The 25,327-nt window shown below is 30.5% G+C and overlaps 2 protein-coding genes across 3 annotated transcripts in view; one reads left to right on the top strand and one right to left on the bottom strand.

The window, feature by feature from the left end:
- The window catches only part of LOC115879635 (symplekin), a 43,446-nt gene extending 26,669 nt beyond the window's left edge, over positions 1-16,777 (top strand). Inside the window, exons 11-14 of the mRNA XM_030896529.1 lie at positions 3,319-3,516; positions 3,576-3,734; positions 12,475-12,783; positions 16,631-16,777. Coding sequence (XP_030752389.1) covers positions 3,319-3,516; positions 3,576-3,734; positions 12,475-12,783; positions 16,631-16,705 — 741 coding nt within the window. The 3' untranslated portion in view covers positions 16,706-16,777. The remainder of the gene's footprint in view (positions 1-3,318; positions 3,517-3,575; positions 3,735-12,474; positions 12,784-16,630) is intronic.
- LOC115879636 (coiled-coil domain-containing protein 39-like) overlaps positions 16,766-25,327 on the bottom strand; it is a 64,202-nt gene continuing 55,640 nt past the window's right edge. For both annotated transcript variants that reach the window (XM_030896530.1, XM_030896531.1), the window contains exons 6-7: positions 21,315-21,505; positions 16,766-17,076 (exon numbers count right to left, since the gene is read on the bottom strand). In XM_030896530.1, coding sequence (XP_030752390.1) covers positions 16,783-17,076; positions 21,315-21,505 — 485 coding nt within the window. In that variant the 3' untranslated portion in view covers positions 16,766-16,782. The remainder of the gene's footprint in view (positions 17,077-21,314; positions 21,506-25,327) is intronic.

The following is a 25,327-nucleotide window of genomic DNA, read 5'->3' as shown; positions in this document are numbered from 1 at the left end:
AAAGTATTAGTCGTAGAGCTTGCGGAAAAAAATATTTATTACTAAAGAGAGCATGAGAAATTGCTGGAAATTATTTTCAAGTTTGTAGAGCGGCCGCTAGAGGGTGCAACTGCTATTAAAAATAAGAAAAAGGAGTTTTTACACAATTTTGCTTAGATATCTACCAAAATAAAGTGGTGAGGGAAGGTTAGATCCGTTTATATTTAAATGTTAATAACTCCGGACTGGTTGATCGGAATCCAATAAGTGGGGGCTCGTTTAAAAGAGCGTTTCTTACTCTATATTATACCATATAAACAATAAAAATAAGCTTTTGAGCGTAGACACTAGGGGGCGCTGTCTTACAATTTCACAAACATTACGCGTTTTTTCGAAAAAGTTAAATGCAATAATATATGTAATTTTAGCTGATACTAAAGAGTAATAAAAGTTTAAAAATTCAGCGAAACCCGCATCTGGATATCTTTTTTCAAACCAAAGTTATTATCAAAATTATAATAAATACGAAAAAATAAGCCCTTAACTACCTTATCTTTCTAACACGGTATCCCTAGCCCTCTTGATTATGACCATTCTAATAAAAAATAAGATAGAAAATATTATTTCAATCAAAAAATCGACAATGTACCAGAATACCATAATACTAGGTGTATTAATATCTAATAATTAAGATATCAATGACTGACTAAGTGTAATGAGTGACTAAGAAACGACGCCTCAGTGAATTTATGGTAGGCTTTGGAAAAAAGTTGCTTTTAAAGAGATAGTTTAAACACCAAATTATATTATATCAACAATTTGATAGTCTCAGCAGCGTTTTTTATCTTTTGATTGCTTTTCTAAAAATGCCTTTCTTCAAAAGAGAAAAACGCTGCTAAGACTATCAAAATGTTGATTTAATAACTCTTTGACGTTTATACTATTACGTCAAAAGCATCTTTTTTCCAAAGCCTACCATGACTTCACTGTGGCGTCGTTTCTTATTCACTGTCATTGATATCTTAATTATTAGATATTAATACATCTGGTATTATCGTATTCTGGTATATTGTCGATTTTAAAATAAACTAATCGTTTCTATCTTATTTTTTATTAGAATGGTCATTATGACCAAGAGGGTTAATGTAACCGTGTTAAAAAAATAAGGTAATTAAGGGCTTGTTTTTTCGTATTATTTTGCTAATATCTTCGGTCTGAAAGATGATATCAAGATGCGGTTTTCGCTGACTTTTTAATCTTTTATTACTCTTTACTATCAGCTAAAATTATATATAATATCGCATTTATTTTATTTAAAAAAACACGCAATGCTTGTTAAATTGTAAGACAGCGCCCCCTAGCGTCTACATTCGACAGCTTATTATTATTGTTTATACGCTATAATATAGAGTAAGAAACGCTCTTTTTCTTATTTTTAATAGCAGTTGCGCTCTCTAGCGGCCGCTCTACAAACTTGAAAATAATTTCCAATTCTTTAGTTATAAATATTTTTTTTCCGCAAGCTCTACGACTAATACTTTCCGAGATACAGCCGAGAGCTATTCTTAGTGGGACACCCTGTACCCTGTTATCATTTTAGTTTGACCCACTTTTAAAAGCTTATAACTTTTTTGTTCGTCGGGTTAAAGCAGTCATTCAAAAAACATATTGTAGCAGTTTCAGCCAAGTTTTTGCGAGTGTTGTCAAAAATGACAGTAGGTGTCACATGTCAGATTTTTAAAATTAAAAAAAAACTTTTTAAATGGGACATCCTGTATATTAGTAGCGCATTAGATAGTCCCCTTTTCTTCGAATTCAAAAATGTATCACACATTAACATTATAAACGTCATATTATGAAAAGCCTGTAGAAAATATTTCGAAAATGCATCGAAAAAGGTGGTCATGTAGAGCAATATAGATTATGAAAATGAATAACCTATAACTGTTTTTAATTCTATAGCTATATTATTGTCGTTAATGTGTTGTGCTACATTGATAAGGCAAACTAACCTTTGAATAAGAAGACTAAGGAAGGAGCATAATGCTATCCATGTATTCATGCATGGTGGGCGGAAAAAGCGCCATAAAAGCACTCTAGGGTGGGGATCCTTGACAGTTCTGTTTGACGATGCATTTGACACATTTGAATTTGATTTGAAATTTTGTGGATTTGTCAGTCTTTACGGAGCTTATTTTATGTTATTTATTATTTATTCTACTACTGATAGTTGTATAAAGGTAGTAAATCTAGATGGAAATTGTGGCAGCACTTAAATTAACAGTGACACTATCGCGATTTATCGAAAAGACTCTAAAATAGTTGATTGTGTAGCATGCGGTAGATCTCGGCAAAAATTGAGTGAAATAATGGAACAACGTTTCGCTAGTAAGTGACTATATAATATACATACGTGTAGTAAACCGATCATTTATAAAACTCACTTAAATTAACTAAATTATATATTTTTCTTGCATTTTAGCTTTTATTTATTACTTGTCAAAGATTAGATGTCAAAGAATTTAGATACGTTAATTTGACTTACTTGCTTCAGTAGCGTATCGGATGTTTGTGGTAATAAATACTTATTATAACTTATCTATTTTTATTAGCATTATATATTTTTATAACAATTTTAATAACTACCAACATTTATTCACAACGTAAAATAAAACAACAAATTATTGAGTCTACCCCACGTCTACCCTACATCATAGTTTTACATTTTTTAAATAAAATTAGAACGACACTGATAAACCGGAATTTAAGTCGGCCATATTTGAGGCCCATCGCGGTGTACCTAAGATTTTTGATATGCTCCTTCCTTAGTCTTCTTATTCAAAGAAACTAACAAACATAATTTGGAAACAAAACCATTTATAACTATCTTGATTCTTTTAATTACCTAATTGTTTTTACATGTTTAAGAATGCACATGTGTGATACATTTTTGAATTCGGAGAAAAGGCGACTATCTAATGCGCTACTAATATACGGGGTGTCCCATTTAATAAAAAGTTTTTTTAGTTTCAAAAATCTGACATGTGACACCTACTCTCATTTTTGACAACACTCGCAAAAACTTGGCTGAAACTGCTACAACATGCTTTTTGAATGAATGCTTTAACCCAACAAACGAAAAAGTTATAAGCTTTTGAAAGTGGGTCAAACTAAAATGATAACCCGGTACATGTACATTGCTCACAAAATTTCATTTCAATACAAACTGTCGTTCTCCTTGGAGCCTCCGCGTCGTATGAGAGGCGCCACCCTGTACACAAAATATGTAATATGGTAGTATATGATATACACATTTATAAATTATTCATTATTTTTTAGGTTATATTGGCTCTTCCAAAGTTAATAAAACTAAATCCAGTTGTGGTGCGTGAAGTTTTTAATAGACTATTAGGATTACATGGTGAAAGTCCAATTTCTCCCTCGGAGTTATTAGTAGCTTTGCATTTAATAGACACTAGTAAAGCAGATCTCAAAACCATTATTAAAGCAATTTCACTTTGCTTGCAAGAAAAACAGGTAAATAACAAAAAACACTTGTCTTTTAAAAAAGGTAACAAATCAATTTTTAAATACAGGTATACACACAAGAAGTTTTAGCTGTTGTACTTCAGCAGCTGATGGATCAAACACCATTACCCACGTTGTTAATGAGAACAGTTATTCAGGCGTTGGGCAGTTATTCACGACTTTCTGGTTTTGTTATGAATATTTTACAGAGGCTTATTTTGAAACAAGTATGTATAGGTTATATTAAAAAAAAGTTAAAATATATAAACTTCTTGTCAAAATGATGGCATATTTTTAAAGTTACTTTAAATCCAAGTTCTATATTTTCTGAACTACTCAGTCGATTTAATGATCTTTTTTTTTGGTCATGGCTAGATAATCTTAGAGTCAGAATATTAGGCTAGTTTTTCTTTATGGTACAATTTTGTTCAGATATTTGTTTATATTAAAAAATGTCTATACCTCTGTGGCGGATTTATCTGTCCAAAATAAAATAGTTATTTTTTTGTAAACACTGATACCTTAATTCAAGGCTCCGCGACTGACTGTTGCACTATGCGCTTGACAAAAGCCAGCAAACGCCCGCACAAATGGATTTAAGACGCATGGGTTTTTCATATCAACGCCGGAAAAACAGCCAAGACGTCTGGCTTGATATGCTTAAGAAGATCCTGATATTTGCTATGAGTCCCGTTTGTCTGCGCCATGGTCGTGGTAATCTGCCTTGCATTGAAAGAAGATCCTATATTTTATGAGTTCTTAGCTCTATTGAATAGCAATGTCGAATGTCTCCATAGCGCAGCCACCATGAACTTGAATCTGGTCAGGGCAAAGACTTTTTAGTTTATTTTCGTTTAGATTCTGTTAGTAAAGTATTAAATATTTGTTTTTTTAATCACCAAAATTATTTAATACTTTACTGTCAGAATATAAAGGAAAATAAAAAGTCTTTGTCCTGACCCGATTCGAACTCTGAATCATCGGTTCGTGGTCGAAAACTCTACGCACTGCGCTATGGAGACATGTTCGATTTATATTCAATATTAGAATTTATAGGCCTAAATTAATAAAAAATATAGGATCTTATTCCAATGCGCAGTAGTGAACGCAACGGATATCGGCAGCCATACGGGCGGCATGCTGTTCCAGAGAGCATAGTAAAAGATATATCAAAAGAGCCAGACGTCTTGTGAAATTTCTCGAAAACGTGGTTAGCTCTTAGATATCAGGTTCAATTCGCCATCTTATGCCAGCTACCAGGTTTAAAGTCTTAATATTTTTTCGATTTGCTTATTTTATTTGTTATAAAGTTTTTAATGCTTGAATGAAATTTTCAGGACAAAGTTACTATAACGCTAATATTTTAAAAAGTGTCGACGTATTCACCAGCGACGTGCATATGGGTTATCATCGGAAAATAATTGGCAAAAAGCATGTACGACTGGCTTTTTTCACTTGTTAGCAGCGAAATAGTGTAAGCAGTTTAATTCCGATTAAAGTTATTCCTTGATATTCAGTCGATATCGGCTTTTGATGAGGATAAACGCAATTGTATTGATTTGCATTGATCCCAGTGTAATAGCAACGTTGTGTCATAATATTATTAACTACGAAAGTTTTAAATAGAAATATCATTGATTCTTTTCAAAAATATGAAAAAAAGTTCCTCTAAATATGGGTATGGATATAGTTGAAGAGTTGCAGGATGTTAAATCTTTTTAAAATTCAGTTTTTGTTATTATCTAAATTCCATTATTTTTTATTTGAAATTGCCAGTAGGTCGACTACTACTAATAATATTTGAATAAATTAGGTAAAATATATAATTTATTAATTTTATTTTTATTTAAATAATATTAATTGTGATTAATAAAATTGTGTTTATTCATCAGGATGCCGAATTCTCGACAAAATATCAAGAGATCAAGCATTGTTTTTTTTAAACGATCTATACATTTTTGATATCATGGTCACATGTTTTTTTTGAAAAAATATTCCAGTGATAACCCATATGCACATCCTTGATGAATTTATCGACACTTTTTTAGCATTAAAATATGCAGTTTTAATGCTAAAAAAGTGTCGATAAATTCATCAAGGATGTGCATATGGGTTATCACTGGAATATTTTTTCAAAAAAGAAACATGTGCGTTTTCTTTTGATATCAAAATTGTATAGGTCGTTTAATGCCAAGTAAAAGTTATCTCTTGATATTTTGTCGAATTCGGCATCCTTGATGAGATAAACGCAATTTTATTAATCACAATTAATAACATTTAAATAAAAATAAAATTAATAAATTATATATTTTACCTAATTTATTATTAAATATTATTAGTATTAGTCGAACCTACAGCAATTTCAAATAAAAAAATAATGGAATTTAAGATAATAACAAAAAAACTAATTTTAAAAAGATTTAACATCCTGCAACTCTAAAACTATGCATTTCCATACCCATATTTATAGGAACTTTTTTTCATATTTTTTGAAAAGGAATCAATGAGTACTTATTTAAAACTTTCGTAAGTTAATAATATTATTTTTTTAACGTTGCTATTACACTGGGATCAATGCAAATCAATACAATTGCGTTTATCTCATCAAAAAGGCCGATATCGACAAGATATCAAGGAATAACTTTTAATCGGAATTAAACTGCTTACACTATTTCGCTAACAAGTGAAAAAAAAGTCAGTGGCGTACATGCTTTTTTACAATTATTTTCCGATGATAACCCATATGCACGTCGCTGGTGAATACGTCGACACTTTTTTAGCTTTAAAATATATCGCATTTATAGTAACTTTTGTCCTGAAAATTTCATTCAAAACGTTAAAAGTACTTTATAACAAATAAATATATAACAAATCGAAAAAAATATTAAGACTTTAACACCCTGTAGCTACGAAATAAGCAGAATTGAACCTATTAGTCTAAGAGCTAGCCACGTTTTCGAGAAAGTATTTTAAGACGTCTGGCTCTTTGATATATCTTTTACTATGCTCTCTGGAACAGCATGCCGCCCGTATGGCTGCCGATATCCGTTGCGTTCACTACTGCGCATTGGAATAAGATCCTATATTTTTTATTAATTTAGGCCTATAAATTCTAATATTGAATATAAATCGAACATGTCTCCATAGCGCAGTGCGTAGAGTTTTCGACCACGAACCGATGATTCAGAGTTCGAATCCGGGTCAGGACAAAGACTTTTTTATTTTCCTTTATATTCTGACAGTAAAGTATTAAATAATTTTGGTGATTAAAAAAAACAAATATTTAATACTTTACTAACAGAATCTAAACGAAAATAAACTAAAAAGTCTTTGCCCTGACCCGGATTCGAACTGTGAATCATCGGTTCGTGGTCGGAAACTCTAAGCACTGCGCTATGGAGACATGTTCGATTTATATTCAATACTAGAATTTAAAGGACTCATAAAAATATAGGATCTTCTTTCAATGCGCAGTAGGGAACGCAACGTTTACCAGCAGCCAGACGGGCCGCATGCTGTTCTAGAGAGCATAGTAAAAGATATATCAAAGAGCCAGACGTCTTAAAATACTTGTTTTTCCGACGTTGCTAGCTCTCGTACTATATGTTGATATGAAAAATAAATCTTATTTTTACGTCAGGGATCTCCCCACGACAGATGGCACGTTTTGTGAAACACCCTGTATAGAACATAGTAAACCACTGCAGACAATTAGTCTCCCTTGAATTAAGGTATCAGTGTTTACAAAAAAATAACTATTTTATTTTGGACAGATAAATCCGCCACAGAGGTATAGACATTTTTTAATATAAACAAATATCTGAACAAAATTGTACCATAAAGAAAAACTAGCCTAATATTCTGACTCTAAGATTATCTAGCCATGACCAAAAAAAAAGTTCCAGTGATAACCCATATGCACATCCTTGATGAATTTATCGACACTTTTTTAGCATTAAAATATGCAGTTTTATTGTATACTTTTACCCTCAAAATTTCATTCGAATCACTAAAAGTACTTGGAAGAAAATTATAATAAATCGAAAGATTATTAAGACTTTAACATCCCGTAGCTACGAAACAAAACAAAATTGGATCTATGTTGATAGGAAAAATAAATCTTATTTTTTACGTGAGGAATCTCGCCTCGAGAGATGGCACATGTTTTTTGAAACACCCTGTAAACTTAAATGTCAAATTGTAAACTAAAACCATAGTATAAGGAACTAGTAGCTTTACTCCTTGTCAAATCCTTTGTTCTTTTTCTGCCACTTTATATGACCTTGTTCTCACGTCCCGTGACCACTGACGTAGCTGTATAGTCGTGGTCTATAACTAGGCAAAGTATAGTCGTGGCACTCGCCATAGTTTCACAGAGATGTATTTAGGAAAATATGAGTTCAAAATAAAATAAAATAAAAAAAATTGATCATCAAGTAAAAATTTGCTTGAAAACAGAATATTTTCACATTTCGTGTAAGTAACAATTCTTCTGTATCTATAAATCTTCTGATAGGAAGAAATGTGGAAAAAATATATAATGGCATATTTTTATATTATTTTCTATTGCAAAGATTTTCTATAACTTTTTTTAAATTTAAAACAAATTTAATTTTAACATTAATGTGTTTGTTTTGTAGTAATGTATTGGTTAGGTGATTTTCATTGGTTAACTAATACATTGAACAAGACATTGTACTAAATAATAAAATAACATATTTAAACTTCAATAATTGCTAATAAACATTACAGAAATTTCAAAAGAGAAAAGAAGCAAGAACAATGAGAAATAGCATCACTACTTTCTCACATAATAAAAGAATAATTTTCTAGTTACTGTTACCGAGTCCCGAAGGTATCGAAAGAACCGGGAATTAATAATTTCGAGTCCCGGTTCTTTGGTATCTGAAAAGAACCGGGAATTTCCAGTTCTGAACTCTAATTACCATATTATCAAGAAATTGTGTTTTTTAACTAAAAACTAAAAACATTTTCAGTTTTTTTTTCAATAAAAAAATTGCGCAGAAAAATCCTTATATTTCTGGGGCCAAAATATACTACCCTTAAAAATATTTGCACTTATTTAAGACTTACCCTGTATAGGGCGATTCACGATTATAGTAAGTTATAGCGTTTCCGGAACCGGATCTGTTTTTCGGAACCGGTATTTTTGGTACCATGCCTCTAAGGAACCGGGATTTCCAGGGTTTTTTTCGGTACTAGCAAATTTTTGTTCAATGATAGTGCAGTTCGTTAAACAGTAAGCAAGGGATTGTTGTCAAAAGTAAAACCGATAAAAACTTGAGGTTTAAATGAAAATAATATCTAATTATTAACTAGTAATCATGAGAAAATTAACCTGAACACAAAAAATGATCACAAATGACGCCAAAAAACTCAAAGCACAATTTTTTGAATTATTACTACAACCAATAGCAGCACACAGTAAGACACTCATTTTTTGTCAATCCGTCTCTGTGCTGGGACCTAACGCTCGAACCTTGCAGGTCGACGGACGTAACTCAACTGAAACGCTCTGCAATCTGCAGATATTCGACAGATTTTAAAAACTAGCAGAAAATATTTGCGTGCTTGGAGAGTGCAATTACTCTTTTCCTTCTACTATGCTAAAACTGTACTCTCAACCAAACTAGGTATTAAATAATATACAGTGACGTTCCAATTTTAGTTCGTACCTTATTTTCTGCATTTACATCGTACATTATTTTCTCTACATTTACATCTATAAATTCGTTCAATAGGGTAGGAACCATATAGGACAAAGCCTTTATATTTTGATGTATTGCGTTGAGGTACTACTAATGAATTCATTATAATGTTCACTATGAATTTGAGATCTTTTTATTATTAATTAAAAATTTAAAGTTAATAATTAATTAACATGGGTACTTTATTATTAAATATTTTTATACAGGGTGGTCCGAATTGTATTCCAGAAACTTCGGCAGCATATTCCGCATATAAAACTAAGTAAAAAAGTTGCTTGTTAGTTGTTTTCAGTTTTTACCAAGACACATTTTTTACGTAAAAAGTCACGGAAATGTATATTTTTTCACTCAGTAGTTTCATACAGGTACGAAAGAAAAATGATTACAAAGCAACTTACTCTTAATTTCTCACAAAAAAAATCAGTATGTTTATTTTTTGTTAATAATGACATGTATTGACTATTTCCATTCTAAATATCTTGAGAACGGTTGCTCGTAGCGATTTTTACTAAGGCACATTTTTAGGTAAAAAGTCCCGGAAATGTTATATTTTTTTCACTCAGTAGTTTTATTACAGGTACGGAAGAAAAGTCATTACTCTTCAAAATTGTTAAAACACATGTAGGTGGCGCCCCCTACAAATAGGAGTCATATTGACATCAAAGTCAAATTTCTCATGTCAAAAAACTCCCAGACACCAATTTTCATCCAAATTTTGATTTGGTTTACTTTTTGACAGAAATTATTTGGAAAAAAATCAAAATAAAAATGAAACTTCTACACCCTGTATCTCCGAAACTAAATATTTTAGGACATATATTTATACGATCTTGTTTACATATTTTTATCTGCAGAATATGCTGCCGAAGTTTCCGGAATACAGTTCGGACCACCCTGTATAAATGGGATCGCATATAAATATTCCAATCTTTCACGCATTTCTCTGTGGTTCTTTTAAACATTTAGATTAAAAAGTATGTGATCTCCATATAATAAATTGCACACAAATCTCATACTAGCAGTCTGAATTCTTTGTATTCTTTGCTTATTATATTTAGGTAAGAACGTAGTAGAAATCAGTAAAAAGTAGACTTATTCAGGTGGTTTTTAGACAATTGATAAAACTTACCACAGTGATTCGAAAAAATCACTGTGGTATGTTCATCATCCAAATCTACGCCCAGATTCTTCATACTACTAGTCCACTCAAGTATAACATTGTCAATACTTAAATTTAGACTGGGTGCCACATAAGTTAGTTTTTTTATGGCCAATACAAAGAGTCATGATTTCGCCTGAATTTATCCTCATCTAATGTTCTTCACACCAGAAGAAGTGCATGCCGTTATTGATCGCACCTAGTGTTTTTAGCTTCCTCAATGCAATATTTCAGATATAGTTGCACATTATCTGCATACAAGTGTATACGACACCGCTCAATTTGTTTAGACAAGTCAAACTACTAGTTACGGTTAAAGTGTTTACAGGGCTAATTTATAGACTATCTGGTTATTTTGATGCATTTCGCCATTTATATGCGAAAGTGATTTTTCGCGCGTACTTCTTTAAACAATTGCTATCTCAAAATGAGGACGTCTAAAAATTGACAGCTAAATAAATTTATTTTTGAATATCGTAGACAACAACTGTCACAGTCACATATTCTCAGGTTGGATAGATTATATTTGTTAAATCATTGTGATGTTTATGTCGAAATTTTGAACGAATTATTTTGAAGAGAAAAAGAATAATCGAAGATAGTTTAAAGTAGTGTTGGGAAAAATCGGATGATTTTAATACTCGAATATTGATCCTCGAAGATTCCAAAAATCGGATGATCATCCGAGGAATCCTCGGTCATAAAATTTTCTCTGTATAATATCTCGTTCGAAACCTGAATAATACCCGGCGCTGGGTGTGAGTGATTTTGCTTGCCGTTTTTAACACATTATTGCCATGTACTTGAATGACTTGAATAATATTGTAATAAAAATAAATAATTATATTAAACACTTTTTTAATATTTTCGTGTAATTTCATGTGGGAAATAAAATTTTTATTGGTTTTGCTTTAAATTGTACTGATTTTGCTTCTTTAACTCCGATTTTTGTGACTAATCTGGCAACCTTTCAGGCCAAATGAAATCAAGTAATTCTAGGAAATACGGGCGGCTTTTTTTTTAAAGGGCTCGTTATTTATTGTTTATTTGTCGACGGTCGGTCACTGAGATAAAAAATATATTTTGTATTACTTTTTAATAGCGCATTTTTACCGAAAATAAACTGTAGTACCTAATAAATTGTGGTAGTACTGTGTTATTGTGCATATTTTAAGTTTTTGTGCGACATAATGCCCAGTTTTAAAGTCTATTGTTTGGGCACAGCTTAACTAATAACAGAAAAAAAATTGTTAATGATGATTGTTTCAGATTTTCAACCTCTTTTTATTGTGGTAAAAACTGGGTTTTTAGTGAATCCTTTATATACCCCTCCTACAAGCAAAGGTTTTTTACAAGAAAAAACGTAAAATGAAAATTAAAAATGCAAATAAAGCAAAATCTCCAAAGCCTTAACCTAAATAAACAACTGTGGTTTTGTCAAATGGAATTTTGAAAGTCGAAAACTGACAATTACAATTCTGAATTATTACACAGAAAAAAAAACATTATATTATTATATTAATAGTTAAAAAACTATATAATAAAAAGTATGGAGAAAAAATCTTTATAATTTAAAGAAATATAATTAATATATCCCATCTAAACATCTAAAGTAAAGAAAACAAAAATAAGTAATGTATTTCTGTTCAAAAATGCAGGTTACTACTCTGAAAACCGATTAATATAGCGAGCGATATACGAGCAAGTGATTAAACGGTTATCCTCTATCCTCTATATAAAAGGTTTCAGCTAAATCGCCTTGTATCCTCGCGAGCAGCGAGGACGGTATGTCACACCCAACGTTAGTTGCGTGCCGAGTAATCCTCGAGAATCGACACAAAAAGGTTTCAGCATAAATCGTAAATCACCTGTATCCTCGCGAGTAGCGAGGACGGTACGCTACACTCGATGTTAGTTGCGTGCCGAGTAATAAATCAAAAATACTCGAGACATACCGAGGATATGAATACTCGGGTGACCGAGTATTTTTCACTCGAGTGATCCCTTCACTAGTTTAAAGACGCTTATAAGTCATAAGATCCGTTGAAACACAAATTATATTTAAATAATATGTTTTAGGTTTGGAAGCAAAAGGTAGTTTGGGAAGGATTTATTAAATGCTGTCAAAGAACAAAACCACAAAGTTTTGCGGTACTTATGCAATTACCAGCTCCTCAACTTATTGAAGTATTAAACACTTGTCCCGATTTGAAAATACCGCTTAAGGAGCATTTGAATTCGTTTAGCGAAACACAACGAATGCATATACCTTTAGCAGTGCAGGAGATTATCCTCGACTCACCTCCGATAACAAACTCGACGTCTATTCCACCAACAACTCCGCAGCCTGTATCTATTAATTCATCTGGTTCGGAACCAAATTTGATGGTAATTATGTTATTTTTATTTAGGCATTTAGTTTTATTTGGAGTTTTTGTGTCTTCTGTATTTTTATTCATTGCAAGCTACTGTTATCAGCTATCAATAACTGGTTTGTACAGGGTGTCCCACTAAGAATAGCTCTCGGTTGTATCTCGGAAAGTACCGTATGATCGAATAAAAACGGCGTCAGCGATGGCTATGAAATGAAGATCGCTGTCATTTTATAAATAATAAATTATAAATAAATTTATTTTTATAAATAATCATTTTTAAATAAAAAATAAATAATTATTTATAATAATTTAAAACAATATTTATAACTAAAGAGACCATGAGAAATTGCTGGAAATTATTTTCAAGTTTGTAGGACGGCGGCTAGAGGGCGTAACTGCTATGGAAAATAACAAAATGGAATTTTTAAGAAATTTTGCCTAGATACGATGTACTATAAATAATAATAGCTTCATAATCTTCAGTAAATTTTGGATCTTTTTTGTTAGAACCATTTTCCCCTATCTGCTAAAATAAAGTGGTGGGGGAAGGTTAGATCTATCTTTATTTAATTGTTAATAACTCCGGACTGGATGATCAGAATCCAACAAATGAGAGCTCGTTTAAAAGAGCGTTTCTTACTCTATATTATACCACATAAACAATAAAAATAACCTTTTGAACGTAGACGCTTGGGGGGCTGTCTTACAATTTAACAAAAATTACGCGTTTTTTTGAAAAAAAAAATAAATGCGACAGTATATGTAATTTCAATTACATATACTGTACGGCATTATTAATTTTAGCTCATACTAAAGAGTAATAAAAGCTTAACAAAACCGCATCTTGATATCTTTTTTCAAACCAAAGTTATTAGCAAAATTATAATATATACGGAAATATAGCCCTTAATTACCTTATTTTAAGTAAAATAAGATAATAAAGATGATTTTATTCAAAAAATCGTCAGTGAACCAGAATACCATAATACTATAACAGGGTTGTTCACCACATACGACACGGAGTATTGTAGCTAAACGATGAGATTTTTACAAATTGTAAGTTTTGGGTTCGATGAAGGACTATTAGAGGTACAATTTAAAAATAATTTTACAAGATACAGAGTGTCCCAAATAAGTAAAAAATATCAAAGTTGTATTTTTTTAAATGGAACACGCTGTATATTATTTCATTTTTAGTTTCTACGATTAAAATAAAGGTAAATTTGATTAAGGTTTATTATACTTAAACCTTACCGTTTTTGAAATATTTTAATTTTGTGAAATTGCAGTAAAAATTTTAAGGCTTCATTTCTCCAAGGGTATCAAAGTTTTTGATACTAAATATTTACTGAAGTTTATTTATTGATCAGTTATTTTGTTGCAATAATAAAAATAATAGTACCTTATACAGAGTGCCTAAAAATTTATTTTAAATAATTATTAGCTTCAAACGGCAATAACTTGTTTAATTTAAACGGAACACCTTGTATATTTTACGAGAATCAGATGCACAATTTAATTGTCTATCAAATTACATTATACCATTTTTTACCTATCTCTTTAAGTTTCCGAAGAAAATGCATTTTCTTGTAATTTAGAACTTATTTATCAATATACCCATGGAATATTGACATTTTAGATTATTTTTAAAGATGTACCAAATTTTTAAAGAGTACAGATACTAATATTGTCGATATAATTTGTTTATTTTATTAAAAAATAAAAAAACTGTTTAAATATTTGTTAAAGGGGACCAATTAATATGATTCCAGTATTCAAACTACATTAACTGACTGTTTGCGTTGATTAATAATAATTGCTCCAAATACTAAAAAATTGAATTTTGTATGGGTATTAGACAGTGTGATAAAAAGAAACACCTTAAAAATGATATTTCATTTTTTAATAAATACTTATTTATAACAACAGAGACTTTAATTTGATAACTTATTATTATATTGATTTCTGACTCAAATCCACATTTATTTAGAATAATTTATTAACGAACACAATTAAGTATGTAATTAATTAGTATATGGGCGGAAATAATGGTGTTATATTTAATTATGGTATACTCTTTTATAAAGATTTAAATAGTTTTCTTTTGCATACAAATGGGCTAGTAATATTATCGTTTTGCTAAAACGATAATATTACTAGCCTGTACATTTTGTACATTTGTTGCTTTAAAACAATCTAAAATGTCAATATTCCATGGGTATATTGATAAATAGGGTCTAAATTATAAGAAAATGCATTTTCTACGAAAACTTGAAGGGATAGGTAAAAAATGGTATAATACAATTTGATAGACAATTAAATTGTGCATCTGATTCTCCTAAAATATACAGGGCGTCCCATTTAAATTAAAGAAGTTATTGGCGTTTAAAGCTAGAAATTATTTAAAATAAATTTTTAGACACTCTGTATAAGGTAGTATTATTTTTATTATTGCAACACAATAACTGATCAATAAATAAACTTCAGTAAATATTTAGTATTAAAAACTTTGATACCCTTGGAGAAATGAAGCCTTAAAATTTTTACTGCAATTTCCCAAAATTGAAAATATTTCAAAAACGGTAATGTTTAAGTATAATAAACCTTAATCAAGTTTACCTTTATTTTAATCGTAGAAACCAAAAATGTAATAATATACAGGGTGTTCCATTTAAAAAAATACAACTTTGATATTTTTTACTTATTTGGGACACTCTGTATCTTGTCAAATTATTTTTAAATTGTACCTCTAATAGTCCTTCATCGAACCCAAAACTTGAAATTTGTAAAAATATAATTGTTTAGCTACAATACTCCGTGTCGTATGTGGTGAACAACCCTGTATACCATATACTCTCAGTAAATTCATGGTAGGCTTTGGAAAAAAGTTGCTTTTAGAGGGATAGTTTAAAAATCAAAATATTATTATATCAACACTTTGATAGTTTCAGCAGCGTTTTTTTATCTTTTTTAAAAATTCCTTTATTCAATAGAGAAAAAACGCTGCTAAGACTATCAAAATGTTGATCTAATAACATTTTGACGTCAAACACACTATTACGTCAAAAGCAACTTTTTTCCAAAGCCTACCATGACTTCATTGAGGCGTCATTTCTTATTAACTGTCATTGATATCTAAGAGGCCTACTGTAATCGTGTTATAAAAATAAGGTAACTAAGGGCTTATTTTCTCGTATTTATTATAATTTTGCTAATATCTTCGGTTTGAAAGAAGATATCAAGATGCGGTTTTCCCTGGCTTTTTAAGCTTTTATTACTCTGTACTATCAGCTAAAATTACATAATATACTATCGCATTTAATTTTTTTTTGAAAAAAACGCAATGTTTGTTAAATTGCAAGACAGCGCCACCTAGTGTCTGCATTCAAAATTTTATTATTATTGTTTATACGGTATAATATAGAGTAAGAAACTCTCTTTTAAACGAGCCCCCGTTTGTTGGATTCCGTTTATCAAGTCCGGAGTTATTAATATTTAAATACAAACAGATTTAACCTTCCCCCGCCACTTTATTTTGGCAGATAGGGGAAAATGGTTCTAGTAAAAAATATTAAAAATTTACTGAAGATTATAAAGCTATTATTTACAGTACCCGTTATCTAGTCAAAATTGTGTAAAAACTCCATTTTCTTATTCTTTATAGAAGTTGCGCCCTTTAGCGGCCGTTCTACAAACTTGAAAATAATTTCCAGCAATTTCTCATAGCCTCTTTAATCATAAATATTTTTTTCCGTAGGCTCTACAGCTAATATTTTCCGAGATACAGCCGAGAGTTATTCTTAGTGGGACACCCTGTACATAGGTCTAATTTTTCAAGCTATATTTTTTTAATTTTCCAGATTGCAGAAGAAACACATTCCGTGCCTTCCACGCCAGCAACTAATTTAGAACCTCTACCTCCGGGAATGGAGTAAGGTTATAGAGTGCAAACCAAACAATGCTTAAAATAATCTGTAATTTGGAATTAAACAATGTTTACAGTAATATATGTTTATTCGTTATTAAATGAAATCTCAACTTTTTTCATTGCAATATGATGCATTTGAAGATCTAAATTGTTAGAAGTATCACTGCTACGACATGACGAAGTATCACTGCTACGACATGACGAATCTGTTGAATATGAAAGTGAACTAAGACTGTACTGCGATTTTAAGTCTATATTTTCTTCTGCTGTATAACGTATAATATTAGGAGCCACGTCCGGATAGTCAGTAGTCATAATATATAACTTTTTAGTAACCTCAGAATTTGCGCTTTTTAAATGGCGTATTTCCAAGTCGAACTGAAAAATAAATAACATTATTAATCATATTATTACGGTAATTACTATGCATACAATTCATTAAATACTATAAAGACGAACGTATAAATATAATATTCAGGATCCTTGCAACAGTGCCTCGGACATCTATACATAATGTCCCCGGATTGTCTTTATAAGAGGAAAAACTTTTTTATTATTGACATTATGAGAAAAATGCATTCTTCATAAAAAAATTTGCTTATTCTAAAATGGTTATTAGAAAATTAAGAAAAACATGAAATTAAGGTTAATTTTTTTCTAAATCCTAAAAATCAAAAGTCGTTCCTATGGTAATTTAATTTAGATTTCATTCTTTGATAGATGGTTATTATTAATTTTGATTAACGTCATATTTTTTGCTGTTAAAGTATCAAATTTTCCTATAACTATTATCACTTTTTCGGTAGCATTGAAGAAAATTCTAAATATCATAAAGAAAAATAAATATTAAATTGAAATGGCCGTCAAAATATATATGTTTTGGATCGCGTACGTTATACGCGATCTGGCGCTGCTATAGCGGTTGCTAAGAACAGCCACAAACAAGAACAGAAATAACTTTCTCTTCTTGTCAAAGTCAGAATCTTCAAAAATTATAAAAATTTTCAAAATTTAAACCGTCCTCATTGAAAGAATAATGAAAAGTGTTTAAAGCGGCCATTTTCAAAGTAATTATTACTATCTTGTGAGTTTAATTTAAACTTTATTTACTGAAACCCGTGATAATCGTGAAAAAGTGGCATTAAAAAAACTTAAAAAGCTGTGTGAACTGTGAACTGCAAAAACCATCGTGGCATAACGTCGGTTTCCAATCCAACGGCTACACTGTACTTTATTTATAAAATTAAAAGAAAATAATAAATTTGAATAAACAATATTTGGCGACATAATTCCGGAAAAAAACCAAACGCTCCGAAATTATCAAAAGCTTTGGATGGCGACCGTTGTAAGGATGCACTTTATGAGCACTTTCCAATCTAAACTTGTTTCATTTATCTATGAATTCTATCAATAAAAGTCTATCAAATAATGCAAACGAAATTATATACCATAGACCCGCGTTTTGATTTTTAGGACTACACAAAAATTCAACTATATTTTTATGTTTTTTTTTTAATTTTCTCTAAAACGGTATAGAAATTTGGAAAAGTGTAAACAGGATTAATCATTTTAGAATAAGCAAAAATTTTTATTAAGAATTCATTTTTCTCAAAATGTCAACAATAAAACAGTTTTTCCTCTTGTAAATACAATCCGGGAACATACTGTAGAATGTATAATAAAGAATTTATGGATAAAACACAACTGTATAAAATACTAACTAAAAAACTACTTTAAGAAAAATTAAAATCATTACTTTTGAAAAAACGAGTTTATCGACACTTTTTTAATGGAACGCCATTTATATTATTACTAGATTTTTTCTATATTTTATGAAATAACATATCTGCTTGAGCTGAAGAAGATCTATCGATGAAATATATCGACTCCACTTCTTTTTGTTATAAGTTATAACTGAAATATAAATTGAAGAAAAAATATACTACAGCTTAAATGTCGCTAAATATTCGTCGTTGACACATAGGAAATCCCATGCAAATTTTGATCTGTTCAGATATTGGCTCCCCTGTTAATTAATTTTACAGCAGTTGTATTTTTTTTAAAGTATGCTGAATACACATGGCAAATTTGAACAATATTGGACAAAAACTGCATCTATATTTAAATTAAAACTGAACAAAGGTAAAATGCAAAACTAGGCAAATGCCAATGTACCCTTAATTGTCATGCTATAATTTTGTCAAATTGTATTTTCTAAAGGTTAGGCTTTTGCCTCATTCGAACCAGTTTTATATTACAAAGATACATTTCGGGGACATTAAGCGTAGATACTATAACGGTAGTAGGTAGTACCCTTGTATATGAATTTTTAAAGTAGCTCAACCTAAGACGTTTATGGATGTAAAGCACCAGATGGCGGGGCGTATTTCACAGTCTTTTACTAGAGAAAAATATTTTTTGTTACTCTGAATTTTGAAGCGACCAATAAAAACAGAGAAAATAAAAATCGATAATTTTCGGACTGTGCCAATTGGTTACCAATCGACCAGATACTTTTTGTCTATTAGATATGCTATAAAAGCTGGTAATTATTCAATTCGACCATTGTAAATACCCGACAAATTCCGCAAGGCCGACGAGGCCGATGCTTTTCACTGATAAAAAAAATTGTTTGTTTAGATAATTTTCGAGATATTTTTTCTTTCCGAATGCACATTTTTAAAGTATTTTATATTCTTTGTCAGCTTGATCTATTATACTGGTCGCACGTATCGAAGTTCTGTTTTAAAAAATGTTCTTATTTCTTTGTAGTTGTTGTGGTTGTAGTATAAAATTAGATTAATTTTATTAAGTTTAATTATAATGTTTAGTGTAGAATACCAGAATTAGTTTAGTAGTGTTTTTATAGTTTATTATTTTGTAGTTAAGTAGTAGGATGACTTGAAGGGATAATTTGGTTATTTTTTCTTTTTGTTTGGTTAATTAATAAGTTTGATCATTTTTTCAGTGTAAAGTACAAGAAGTAGTTGTGTAGTGTTTTTATAAGAGATTATATTCGTTTATTTTGTAGATGAGTAGTAGGTGAAGGTATTTGGGTATTTTTTCTTTTTGTTTTTCTTCTAATTGTAGTAATTCTATTAAGTATTGTGATAGATACACTATATCTTCTTTCAACTTCGTTGAAAAGTGCTTATCATATAATTTTGGTTTTCTGGTAGTAGAACATACGAAAAAAAAATCTGATCAAATTTATTTTAAAATAAATTAATCGAGTCTTATTAATCAAATAAATCTAGTCAAATAATAATAATAGTTAGTTTCTAAATACTATACAGGGTGAGTTTCCTACGATGTTCGCTATGGGTATCTCAGAAACTACTGGAGACAGAGAGTCGGTTAAATGGGAAAGAACTGCAGTTTTGTGGGGTCTTAAATATGCTTTTTCGGATTTTTCGGTGAAGTTCAAGGCTTACTAGATATTACGAAAAAAAACAAATTTTGGCTATTTTAAAACGTGTCTCTAATTCCATTATAATCTACCGTATGATCGAATAAAAACGGCGTCAACGATGGCTATGAAATGAAGATCGTTGTCATTTTATATGGAAAATATCATCGATCGTCATTTAATTCGAGAAGATGTTCATAAAACATTTAATCTGTAAAACTTGGAAAATAAGTTCGTCATAATAATGCTTTTATTTATTCACTATTCTAATAAACAATATGCATTCCTTCGGAAACTCTCTATTTATTTATTTGGTAATGCTAAAACACTCTATTTGAAAGTCGATTAGAAAAAACAGTATGATTCATTGGCAAGCGATGTAAATATTTGTGATCAGGTAAAATTGTGATGTAAGAGGAGGCTGAGCTCGGCAGGCCAGTCAGTTGTTGATAGGGCGGCCGGCTGTGTAGTGTTGTGTTTTGTCACAGAGCTGACATTTGGAAGTAGCGAGTCTTTTGACTATGGAAGTAGAAAACCTCTTGTGACGTCGTTCCTTCGAGGATGGTCTTGAGAGTTTGAGGTCTCTCTTGCTTCTCGATTGACACCGCTGGGGCGTTGTGTGAGGACCCCAATTAACCCCATCGATTGGGATGCGAATCTGTTTAACGACAGATTTGCGTCCGCGGGAAGCCCCTATACTATTTCAGGTGACACTAGCTAGTTGTTGAAGATTATTAACCAATAGATCCGAATAATATTTGAATTAGATGGAAGATATGGAATGGGATATATTGAATAGAATGTCAGTGATGTCAGTGGCTAGGGGGCGGAGTACCCCCGGGTGAGTCTTACTATTTAACTATCAATTTTACCCAGATCAGTAAATGTTTGTTTTGTTATTTTCATGTACAATGAGAGAGTGCTTGCCAATGACCAACTAAATGGATATTTGGGGTGAATTTGCATTGTGAGACCCGGTTGAGTAAGCCCCAAAAATAACGATTTTACAAATCACTAGTTCATTAAGAAAAGTATACCATTATTGTTGCAAATTATATTTTATCCTCTCATAGTATTTATCATAGGTATTTATGTTTCTGTTTTAGTGGCGAAGTATCCAACCATTTTACAGAAAAAAATTGTAAAGAAATTATTTATCAGTTAAAGATAGAGATATGATAAAGATAAATTTGTATTAAATACTTACATCATAAGCAGCTAAGTCTTTATCTCTTAGAGATTTTAAAATTTTCCGTACTTGCTTTTCAGCTCTATGGAGTTGTTCTTCTTTAATCTTTTCTTGGTTTTCTACACACATATTTTCCAGTTCTAAATCGTGGACTGTTTCTTTCTGACCTAATCTCCCAATTTCTAGTTCTTCCAATTTTCGTTTTAACTCTAAAATTATTAGGCTCTGTCATAATACAGGGTGGCGCACCTCATTCGCCTAGGTTGATTATACGAAAACGGAAAGATGTAGAAACAAAATATTTTATGGGTATATGTTGGGGTGAGGATTATGAAGTGGGAGACGAATACGCAGGGCGTTTCAGAACTAAGATCCATACCAAAGTTATATTTTTCTTACGGAACACCCGGTATGTTATTTAATTTTTGGATTCTTGTGCCCAAAAAAAGGTATTTATTATTTATTATAAGGGTTACATATGTTTAAAATCTTTGATTTTTGAGATATTTAAAGATATAAAAATGTAAACATATATAAAGACAAGATATAAAAAATATAAACATACACAATGCATCCTACAATAGAATATATTATTAACGCCCTGTACTTTGCTTTTCAGAATTAATTCTTGTGCTGACTTTTAAGCCAGAGTAATAAAGAACTACTGTACTACATTTATTTTTTAATGTAAATGCCAGTAAAAATAAATATTATTTTAAATAGTAATATAAAGTAATATAAATAATTTTGATTTCTAATTTTTTATTTATATTTTCCTTCCATTACACTGCATGCTTAGAAAATTAATAAATGTTTATATTTCATGATTTTAATATTTGTTGTTAATATAACAAATTAGTTCTGTAATTATTATTATTTAATAAACCAACGTTGCCACATTTAGAGACTATATTATTTTTAAATAGGATCTAATATAAATACTTTTGACTTCTATTTGTTGTTTATATGTTGCTACTACTTAAAAAAAATGTTTATATTATTAAATGATTTTAAATTTTGTTGTTAATTGGTATAACAAATTATTACTGTTATTATTATTTATTAAACAAGTCTTCGGTTTAAAACATTAAAAACCATTTTTCTACATCCAAAATAAAAAGTATTATTGCAGTGTAACAACAGAATATTAATAAAAAAATGCAAAACATATAGACATACTATCCCTAACTAACTAATGCTAAAGAATAATATTCTTTGCTAATACCAACTAATACGAATATATGGCAACAGCGCCCTTCATGTTCAACCCCTTAATGTAATTTCTGTGTAAATACTAGCACCTCAATAAAAAAAATAATGTGTCCTTATTTTTATTTGACTCCGCAAAAAATCAAAGATGCCGGCTTCTTTCATAGCATTGCCACCGACCGCAGTCGGGTTTCTAGGAAAGAAACCTACGTCGCCGGACGACAACTAAAATCCAGTTTATATTTCATTAAAATCGATCCTGACGAATAAATGGATTTGATAAATGAATGAATTTTATAAATGAATGGTTTTTGCTGCCGAATTACTAGAATACAATATTTCAAGGCAGATGACGCATCTATTCGATAATTTTTATTCGAATAGTTTTCGACGAATGTTTTCTTACTAGCTATCGAATTATTCGAATGAATTGCAACTATCGAATGTTTCGATAGTATTCATTCGATAGTTCCCACTACTAGCTGATATCGTCATGGCAAGCTTCTAGTGACAGTTAGTAGATATTTTCAAAATCGAAATTTGTTTGGTTTTGTTTTTTGTATGGACTTTATTTAAATTTATAGCAGTTTACTTTTATTTAATTTACCTACAATAGTTAGATGAAAGAAGTTAGAAAATAAAAATAATAAATACATATTTAATAATATTTATTAAATATGTATTTATTCTTCTATCAAGAAAAACCAAGAAGTAGTACTTTGACTTATGTTACGATGACTTGTAGATATATGGATTTTCTACAAAATAGCCAATTACGGAAAATTCTTTTTCTTCACTTCCAATGACAGGTTTCTGCCTAATAGGTTTTTCATAGACCACACTACTATACCGGGTGCGTCTCAAAAGTGGCTCACTCCTATAACTTTTTTATTTTTTCAAATAAATAAACGAGATTTGGTATGTTAGTATATGACATAAATTAGGATTGATTGACGTATTCAATTGTTTTCGGTCACTTCCTGTTTCACCGGAAATGACTACAACTTTTGATTTTTAAATGGCACCCTCGGTATTTTTTACTTTATTCGATAGAAAATGACACTCTAAATCGAATGACATATCATATGTCAACCTTTGACATATTCGCTCAAAAACAAATTGTATTTTAAATTTCAATCTAGAGTGCCATAGCTGTGTTAAAAACACTAATTTTTAATCAAGGAGCCTTGGAAAAATAGATTTGATCGTCTAATGTTTTTAGTGTCATCTCCTGGCCGGTTAAAAGATGCCTAAATCGTATTTTTAATCATATCTCAATTTTTTCAAATGGAACGACCGTGGCTCATTAGCATGTTTGGAAAAAGCATTTTTTTACGAATAATTTGATACCACATACTTGGTATTTTGAGTCAAATTGTCGTTATGAACCGCAGATTACAATTTCCAATAAACCATATGCGAAAATGTCAAAAGTTGACATATGATACCTATGTCATTCTATTCAGAGTGTCATTTTCTGTCGAATAAAGTAAAAAAATACCGCGGGTGCCATTTAGAAATCAAAAGTTGTAGTAATTTCCGGTGAAACCGGAAGTGACCGAAAACAATTGAATATGTCAATCAATCCTAATTTATGTCATATACTAACATACCAAATCTCGTTGTTTTATCTGAAAAAATAAAAAAGTTATAGGGGGTGAGCCACTTTTGAGACGCACCCGGTATAGCTCTGCGAAATAGGACAAGTAAAAAATGTCTATACCTATGTGGCGGATTCATCTATCCAAAAAAATCCTTTATGGGTTTTTCGCCACTGCACTGCAAGAAAAACCTACAAAATAAAGTAAGACAAGTAGTTTTTCAAAGGAACGCTTATCAGGAATATTCCTATATGTGTATTTTTGAGCATAAGCCCTTGATGTCAAGAAGCAATTTTCCTCACAAAATAAACTAGTAACATATCCATTCGTTCCGACAGCAGAATACTTGCTTATTAAACTATTGTAGGTAAATTTAAGTACTCTGTTATAAATCTAAATAGTAATGTCCATAAACTAATGTCGATTTTGAAAATAGTTACTGACAGTAGGAAATTGCTATGGCAACACCAGCCATCTCGATTGCTATTTTATTGATAAATCGCTTTTTATTCAAAATCTGAGCTAGATAGGTATAGGAAACCCTACTATAGTTTAAAATAGCAATTAAATATGCTTCGATTTATTTAAAAAAATACAGGGTGTTGCATTTGAAATAACGACGTTTTTATGTAAAATAAATATTTAAAATAGATCAACAATTTTTGGCATCCCTGTATAAATTTAATATGTATAGCTATAAATATAATATAAATAGCTATAAAATTTTTCAGTAAACTTTATTTCACTACCTTTAAACTCAGCACAAAAATTTATTCTGAAAAGTAATATACAGGGTGGTCTGAACTGTATTCCGGAAACTTCGACAGCATATTCTGCAGATAAAAATAGTAAAAAAGTTCCTATGAATGTATGTCCTGAAATGCTTAGTTTCGGAGATACAGGGTGTAGAAGTTTCATTTTTATTTCGATTTTTTCTAAATAAATTCTGAAGTAACGTCAATATTTAGATGAAAATTGGTGACTGGGATTTTTTTGACATGAGAAATTTGATTTTGATGTCAATATGACTCCTATTTGTAGGGGGCGCCACCTACATGTATTTTAACTGTTTTGAAGAGTAATAACTTTTCATCCGTACCTGTATAAAAGTACTGGGTGAAAAAATATATATTTCCGTGACTTTTTACGAAAAAAGCGTCTCTTGGTAAAAATCGCTATGAGCAACCGTTTTCAAGATATTTAGAACGGAAATAATCAATA

The sequence above is a fragment of the Sitophilus oryzae genome, unplaced genomic scaffold (assembly GCF_002938485.1).
Source record: "Sitophilus oryzae breed Bouriz unplaced genomic scaffold, Soryzae_2.0 scaffold_1582_pilon_pilon, whole genome shotgun sequence".
NCBI classification, from domain to species: Eukaryota; Metazoa; Arthropoda; class Insecta; order Coleoptera; family Curculionidae; genus Sitophilus; species Sitophilus oryzae.
This window is presented reverse-complemented; position numbering and strand designations above follow the sequence as displayed.